The sequence below is a fragment of the Camelus dromedarius genome, chromosome 27 (genome assembly GCF_036321535.1).
Source record: "Camelus dromedarius isolate mCamDro1 chromosome 27, mCamDro1.pat, whole genome shotgun sequence".
Lineage (NCBI taxonomy): Eukaryota > Metazoa > Chordata > Mammalia > Artiodactyla > Camelidae > Camelus > Camelus dromedarius.
The window spans coordinates 25,673,511-25,681,622 of NC_087462.1; the positions used below are offsets into that span (position 1 = coordinate 25,673,511).

Below are 8,112 nucleotides of genomic sequence, written 5' to 3' on the forward strand. Positions count from 1 at the left end.
CACTTAAGGGTCTGCAGAGCTGATCTTGGGGAACGTGGGTCGCTGGACGCCACATCGGCATTCTCCCTCTGCCTCACGACAACTGGCCAGCATCTCTCAGAAATGAGCTCACACACTTTTCTGGGGCCTTGAGTTTTGTGGCTGCTGCTGGGAAGACGCCTCCAGCTCAGTGGCACTGGTGGCCAGCAGAGCGTGTGCTGACAGTCCCACAGGATGGTATATATCTGCATTCTTTAAATGCTGCTGCCTAGGGGCCAGATGTCTAAGCAGCCTAAGCATCTAACAAAGATGTTAGAAATTTATGAAAAATATACTTTGAAGGTTTAACTATTTCAATTTGCTTTATAATCTAGCTCTATACATTTTGAATACTTAAGTTTTAAGTCCCTGTAGCTCAATATAGTGAAGAGTAACTGAAACTTTTTAAAATTTTTGAAAGTTTTGAAAATTCACATGGCTCAAGAAGAAAAAAAGTTTAAGTTCTATGTCTGAGTTGATGCAGGGCACAAACATACTATGTGAAAAGTTTCTAACAGCTTTGCTTCTGAGTCTTGGAAACTAATAAAAGCATTGTAAATTTATAAGATCATTTTCATAGAAAAAAGAGAAGAATATAATTATTTTAATCATAATATTTGTGATAGTAGGGTGAGAAGGGGGGTATCCTATTGTGGTGACCAATATAGCATGTTAGATTTATTTTTGATTTATATTTGGAGTTACAGACAAGGCCATCCTGAGTAAAAATCCCCCAGAATTAACCAAATTTCCAGGGACAACTCCAGATTTTTAAGAGCTATTAATGGAATTCAAGTGGAGATCTTAAAGGAATCCATTGTTATCTGGGTTCCAGGTGGAATTAAAAGAAAACTGGCTAACGCCTGCCTCAGGGTGAGAAGGCAGCGTTGGCTGGCTCAGAAGGACGGATGAGCGGAGCTGCCGGGCTGGGTGGTTGGGGTGTGGTCCAGCTCCCTCCCCAGCTCAGGAGCCCTTTGTGACCAGACCACAGCTGTGATGCGGGCCTAGGACTTTAGTCCCCACGTACACCCCTGTGCTCAGTTGCCTAAGGGCAGCAGTGTGGTTCAGACAATGGAGAATTATCTCTTTTCTCTGAAAAGCACTTTGGACACGTGCCTGAGCTCCAGCTGCGCGTTTCGGGTGCCTGACATCATCCTGGGCGCCCTGTGCGGACTGGGGCTCTTCTTCCTAATAATCTCCTGCTTCCAGGATGGTCTGCCCGCACCACCTCCTAGGAAGCACAGAAGCTTCAGGAAGGTAAGGAATGCTTGGCTTGGATACAAAAGCACATGATTATCTCTCCTTTTTCCTATTATTATTTCTACTTTTCTGAATTGAGGTGAGGGCCTTCTGAGATGGGAAAGACTAGGACTTCTATCCTCGGGGAAGAACAGAACAGCAGCCCTCAGGCACCAGCCGGGCTGGGCAGGGGCTGGACTGGGCACTGGGATTTCCAGCCAGAGAGCTCAGGCCAGTCGTCCAGGGAGGGTAGAGGGCTCCAGGGCGAGTCCCAAACGCAGTGACCGGTGGCTAAGGACTGGATACTGGGAGTTCAGCCTCAGCCAGAGGTCAGGCCCCTGAGCCCCGGCTCACCGGCCGTGAACAGGTGTCTGGGACAAGACTCTCCCTGGTCAGGGCTGATCTGAGGGCAGTGCTGAGGCCCCCAGAGCCTCCGACTGGGGCTGCAGGGGGGCCCTGGCCTCGGGAAGCAGGGCCCACCTGACAGAGCCCAGACGCACCTGCAGGTCGGAGTGCGTGTTTCCTGAGCAGAGGAGCAGTGACGGAAGAATTCCAGGGTGGGCCTCGCATAGGAAATCCTTTATCACGTTCTCCGATGAAGTAAAACAGAAAATACTTTTATCCACTTTAAAAAAGAGTGAAAGGGAAGAAAACCCACAGAGCCCTGTTTGATGCAGAAAAATTGCACTATGCGTGGACGCGGGAGTCTGGCGCCTGCCGGGAGAGGGTAGAGTGAGAGCCGGACCCCAGCCCCTTGTTCCCCCTTGTCTCTCAGCATCCGCCGAAGGGCAGGAGCAGGAGTTGGAAGAAAAACGGAGCTTTGGAAGGTAAGCAGCTCCGTTCAGCCCCGTGTGCCCGAGAGTCAGCCCCCACCCCCAGCCCTGAGGGCCCAGCTCCACGGTCTCCGAGGATGAGGACGCCAGTGGCAGAGTCTGTCCCTCAGAAGCTGAACCCTCTGGGCGGCTCCTGGGAAGGAGAGCAGAACCCAGATACTTTCTAGATTCCACGCTCGGAACGGAACGAAGCTGTGAGGGGCCTGGGAAGGGGTGTAGGCCGCAGGCGTGCAGGCCGCAGGGGGCCAGCGGGGCCTAGGCGGGGAGGTGGGACCTCCAGGTGTAACTGTGCTGTTTAACTTTGCTCAGATTCCTCCATGAGGTGACCCCTGCCCTGCAGCCCCCACAGAGGGCTGTCAGGGCCTCGGGGGGATGGATGTGGAAGCGCTTCGTAAATGATAAACCCATTTGTGGGTTTTCTCCATCACTGTCAGGGACCAGGCAGCCTTGGGTGCTGGTGCTTGGGCTCCAGCCTCCCAGTGATGTCCCCTAGAGAGGGACACGGCACTCAGCCTGCTGTGAGGCCCCTAGGCTCCCACCTTCACCCCGCGACCCAGCCTCCTGATTTCCAGCTTGCAGAGACTGTCTGGAGGAGCTGGAAGAGGTTCGGGGCCTGGTTTCACTCCTGCAAAGGTAATTTCCCTTCCTCTCCCGGGTTCTCCTTCCTCCCGGAGCTTATGGGGTGACCCCAGGGCTGCAGGCAGCTTGGGGCTGACCTGGGAGGGGGAGCCCTGGGGATGGGGGATGGCTAAAGCCCTGGGGGTAGGGAAGGACAGCAGGAGCATTGTGAAGTCAGTGTGGGCGCTGTGGAGGGCCATGGGCCTCCAATGCCCACCCCTACTTGGCCTGACCAGCCGTCCTGGCCCTGCCAGCTCCTGGCTGCAGCCTGTGCCATCTGTCTCCTGCAGCCACCTGGAGAGATTCCCTGACAAGGGCGGCTTTCAACATCTCTACGGCCAAGAGCCCCCTGACAAGGTGTGCAAAGCAGAGCCTGCTGGAGCCCAGCAGCCGTGCAGGGAAGAGGCCGTTTCCGCCATGTTCCCGGCTCCTCTCACCAAGCACCTTCCACCTCTGGCCTCCACCCTTTCGCCAGACTCAGTGATCGCGCCAGTTTCCATTCATTTGGACTTACCCTCAAGTGCTTGTCCGTCACCGGAGCCTTTCCTTTCCCTGGACAGCCTTTCATCCCGGCCGCTTGCTCCTTCCCCTTCGCCCCCATCTCCTCCTGATGCCAGGGCCTGCTCGCCCCCTCTGACAGCCCCCTCTGCCCCACTGCAGCCAGACTCCACTCCAAGACCTCAGCGTGACCCGCTGGCACTCCCACGGGGCACCATCCCATGCAGCTCATCTCCACGCATCACGTGGGCACCACCCATCTCAGGCCTCGACGGCTCCAGCTGTCCCATTCCAGAGCTGCCTTGGTGGCAGGTGGCTTCCAAAGCCTGGAGGCTCTCCACCTTGACACGTTTTGAGTCCCAGCAAGGGCACCTGTCTCGTCATCCACCAGAGGCCCCGTTCTGGGAAGACCCCGCAAGCAGACAGGTAAAGGCTAGTGGCCTTCCCTTTGTCACCCCAGATGTCCAGAAGCTGCTGGAGATACTAATCACCAAGAGGGCAGGACTGAAGATTTGGAAGGAGAAAGAAAAGGAGGAGGGACCAGGCTACCACCTGGATTCTTTGGCGAATACGTTCAAGTCCCTGGACCCCAGGCATCGCCAACACTTCTGGAGCATAAAAGGCCAACCAGCAGAGCTGCTTGGTCCTGAGAAGGCCACATATCTCAACACTCGGGGGGTCCAGCTACAGCGGACATGCAGCCAGCTCTTCTGGGGTCTCCCCTTTCTGCACAGTGAGTCTCTGGTGGCTCCTGTCACAGTTGCTGATTCCTCTCCAAAGTTACCCTCTGTCTTATTCAATGAACCACTCCAAAATCAAGCTAAAATCACTTCACATCTCTCGCTGGCTCAGCCTTTGCCCTACCCTCTGGCCCAGGCCCAACCCCAACCCTTGACTCCAACCAGACCCCAATGTCAGCCCCCACCTCTGGCTCAGGTGGAGGCCCAGACCCGACCCCAACCCTTGACCCCAACCACGCCCCAATTCCACCCCCCATCTCTGGCTCAGTTTGAGATGGCCCACTGCACACACTCTTTTCCAATCCTACCACCTTCTTCTCAGCCCCAGGCTAGGTACTGTGATGTATCTTGCCCTACAGTCCAAAATAAGGCACAATTGTTCATGTCAACTGCAGTGCAAAATCTGGAAAGTCACTGTTTGAAAAAACAATTAGAAAGGGAGAAGACGCTACCCTCTGTGGTTAAAAAATCCCAGCAAGTCTTTAGCCAAGCCCCTCCCCACCTCCCCCAGGGCAGCAGGGCCTCCTGGGCCCACAGCTCCGTCTCAGTCCCTCCCGGGGACTTCATCAGCCCTGGGGTTCGGGAGAAATTGGAGCAACACCTTCAGCAAAGGTTCATGCCACAACAGAGCAGACTGCCCTTCAGAAGCCAAGTGTCTCAGAAACTGATGGAGCCTCAGGGCACATTCCCGGGGCCTTGCCAGGCACAGGGCATGATGGGGCCCTCAAAGCCCTCTGCGTTTATAGGCCAGGGGAGCTGGGATGCACAGAAGATGGGGTCCAGGTGCCCCACAAGGATCCTGCCAGGGAAGGGCTTGCACAATGCTGTAGGCCATAGTGTGGGAAGGATCCTAAGAGACATATATGTGACCTCAGCCAGCCACTCACCGAAGGTTCCAAGCATGAAGGCTGAGTTAAAAAGTGACTTGGGCATAAAGACTGAGTCAAACAGAGACTTGAGCCTAGGCAGGAAGCATCCAGAAGACGTCTTGGGAGTCCTTTTGGGCAGGACGGTGGAGCACACCCACGAGGGTCACATCCATATGAGTGTACATTGTTCAAGGCCTGCCGCCAACCCTGTCTTAGACCTTCCTGAAGAGTCAAATTCTCATAAGGGAGCAGGAAGTCCAGAACCCCCCCAGGATTGGGAACCCTGCATGAACACCTCCCATGAGTCTCTGGTCCTTAGTCCGTGCATTCAGCAGGTGCTGGAAGCACATATTATCAGGTTTCGGGTGAAGCACAGTTGGAGTTTACTCCGCAAGGCCCTCAAGTTCCTAACTCTCTTTAAGTTGAAAAAAGCTCACCCCATGGCCGTCCCCAGCTCCATCGTGGAAGTCACCTGTGAATCTGGGGGCCACGCAAAACCCCAGCTAACCGAGGTCCTGGAAAAGCCGCCTCAGCCCCAACCGGAAGAGAGCGTCAGAACCGCAGAGTCAGCTTCCATGCTGCTGAGCCCCCTCCTTGCCCCCTCATGTCCCTGTGAGAAACTCCCGGGGGGCCTGGGAGGGAGCCCGCCTGGCGATGTCCGTGAGTCCGCTGAGGCCTCTCTGATTGGACAGGGGGACAAGTTACCTTCTCAGGCTGTCACATACAAGTTTATAGGCAGAATCTGGCACAATGAGTCTGTCATGGGGGCTGAGAAAGGCAGCCTGCAACAGCCCAGTCCGAGTCCGCCAGTGGCCAGGGATGAGCCAAGGGGAGAGACTGGGGGACGGGCCTCACCGGACTCCTGCGGTAGCGTAACAGTAGTGGACCTTGACAAGTGGCCCCAGTCTTCCAAGGCCCAAGACACGGACCCTGCTTGGAAAAGTATTTTGGACCCTGGTATGATGATTAGATCCCAAAGCACGAATGTGGATCAGAAGGAGTCCTGGTCTCCAAGGCCCAAAAAAAGCCTCTCATTAAGTACACAGTCCGTGGTCCTAACTCCAGAAGATGTATACTTGGACGCACAGCTTCGGAAGCTTGAGGGCCAAAGATTCGCAAAACCAGAGCAACAGCACATGGGGGTGCTCCTTCTGGACTGTGAAACTGGGGTGCTCCTTCAAGATTGTGCCACCAGCACCCTTCTTCAAGACTGTCACTCAGATATGTCCCTTGCCGCAGACATCTTGGCTGCTGAGGAATCTCTGTCTCATTCCCAGACCTTGTCCAGTGGGGACATGTCAGTTTCCCAGGCGCTCTATGACCTGAGCTCCAGTGGAGGGAGCAGTTGGGGACCGCAGGAGCCCTGGGGACAGCAGGCCCCATCAAAGAGCCAGAGGAAGAAGTCTGGCCCCACTGATGAGCAAGAGGATTATAGGAGGCCCCGGCCAGCACAGCATGAAAAAGGGCCGGCAGAGCGCAAGGCCCACCAGGCCCGGGGGCTGAGCCGCCCCAGCCGGAAAGAGGAATCAGCAGACTCCCAAAGAAGCGAGGCCCGCCAGCTGAGGAAGGGACAGGCTCCGTCGGAAAGCTCCTTCAGGAAATATATGAAGCTCCTTCTACAGTGGGTTTTCCCCAGTAAAGACAGAGGACCCAAAGACCCCCTGCAAAAAGGCAAGCCCGCTTCAGCCACTGCCCGGAGCCCAGACCCTGCCCAAAGCCGGTCGTTTACAGACAGCACGGTCCCCGAGGCGGAGGCTCTCGTGACGGCTGTGGGGCAGATCCTCGAGGAGAAACTGGCCCTTCACCCTGCACATGGACCTTATGCCTCAGAGTTAAATTGGCACGAAGGAGACCCCCAGGCCTTGTTGGGTCAGCATTACTGCTACCACAGGGTTGTCTCCTACCAAGAGCACAGGAGAGTGATGAGTGGGAAACCCTGCGATCCCCGAGCTCCCCCCAAGGGCCACAGCTGTCACGGCAGGAATAGGTGGGCCAGTCGCAGCCACAGAGACTGCAAGTGGGCCTTCCCGCCCGGGGAGCCCGGGCCCCCAGGCGGCCACTGCCAGCACGGGCTGGGAACGGCAGGCCTGCCCGGCCACCCCGCCCACTGTCCGAGGCACTGTCTCCTTCGGAACCGCGCCTCTCCTGCGCCGTCGGGGTACGCTCCCTACGTCCTTCCTGGGAGGGCGACTCTTCCCCAGGGAACAACGTACACCGTGCAGAGAAACTTTTTTTTCTCAGGTTAGCACATCCCCTTTGTGCTAATGGCTTCTTCCTACCACAATTTTTATTGTTTCCCCCAAACATATGTGTTTTTCCCATGAGAGGTGTGGCGTGCGTCTGTGTCCTGCTGGGGAGAAATGTCCAGGCACTTGGCTTCCAGAAGGGACGACAGGGCCATGGAGGGAGGCTGACCCCAGCGTGGAATTCTCACCCTCGCCCCAATTCCCTCATTGCTCCTTAAAGTCCCACAACTAGCAGCATTACAGAAACAAATGGAAGCATTCAGGGCCTGTCAAGGAGAACAAAGCCTAAAGACCTCCCCTCTCACAGGATCTGGCTCAGCCTTACTCCCCCACACGCTCTCTACCTTGAACTTGTGCAGCTGGGGGGGAGGGGTTTGCAGAGGCTGAAATTCCCCTCAGTCTCCAGAAAGTGTCAGAGACAAGTTCACATGGCAGATTAAGGAAGGGAGTAGGGGGCAGCGCTGGCCCCACGTCCAGAGCTGGGAGAAATCTTGCCCTCCACACCCGCCATGTCTTGGTGGGAAGAGGTGACACCTGCCCTGAGCCCTCCCCACCCTGAAGCTGGGTTGAGATGGGCTGGGAGCATCCCCTCCCTCTGCGTTTCTCGGGACCTGGAGCAGCGGCGAGCACGAGGAGCGCGGCTCCCCCAGCTCTGGGTGTGTGGGGCGGGAGCCCCAAGACATTGAGGGCCTGTCCAGCCTGCCCCAGAGGAGGGAGCAGCCCTGCCCACAGCGCCCACCTCCCCTCCCAGGCCGTGACTCTGTGCAGTCACCTCGCCGTCTGATGGTGGGACACTGGGCACCCCAGGGGGGTGCAGGGGGAGGAGGCAGGTGGCACAGGGTGCCCGTAAATGCTGCAGTGACCAAGGAGCCCCCGGCATCCCACCACCATCTACAGGCCCGCAGGGGAGAAGACAGGGCCTGGGGGCTCACCCCAGGGTGTCCCCCCTACTCCAGCTCCCCGAGCCCAGACAGGGCAGCCACCTGCAGCTCCTACTCTGAGGGCCAGGCTCACAGAGGCAGCAAAGCCTCAAGCAGGAAGGTTCACTTCT

At 56.7% G+C, this 8,112-nt stretch overlaps 1 protein-coding gene across 1 annotated transcript; it reads left to right on the top strand.

Moving 5' to 3' along the window:
- The first annotated feature begins 1,197 nt into the window (after positions 1-1,197).
- Positions 1,198-7,805, top strand: LOC105100640 (spermatogenesis-associated protein 31E1-like). The gene is made up of 4 exons (XM_031438017.2): positions 1,198-1,275; positions 2,033-2,084; positions 2,663-2,723; positions 2,999-7,805. Exon 4 carries the CDS (start codon positions 3,126-3,128, stop codon positions 7,059-7,061), a length of 3,936 nt encoding a protein of 1,311 aa, XP_031293877.2. The 5' UTR covers positions 1,198-1,275; positions 2,033-2,084; positions 2,663-2,723; positions 2,999-3,125; the 3' UTR covers positions 7,062-7,805.
- Positions 7,806-8,112: the final 307 nt, after the last annotated feature.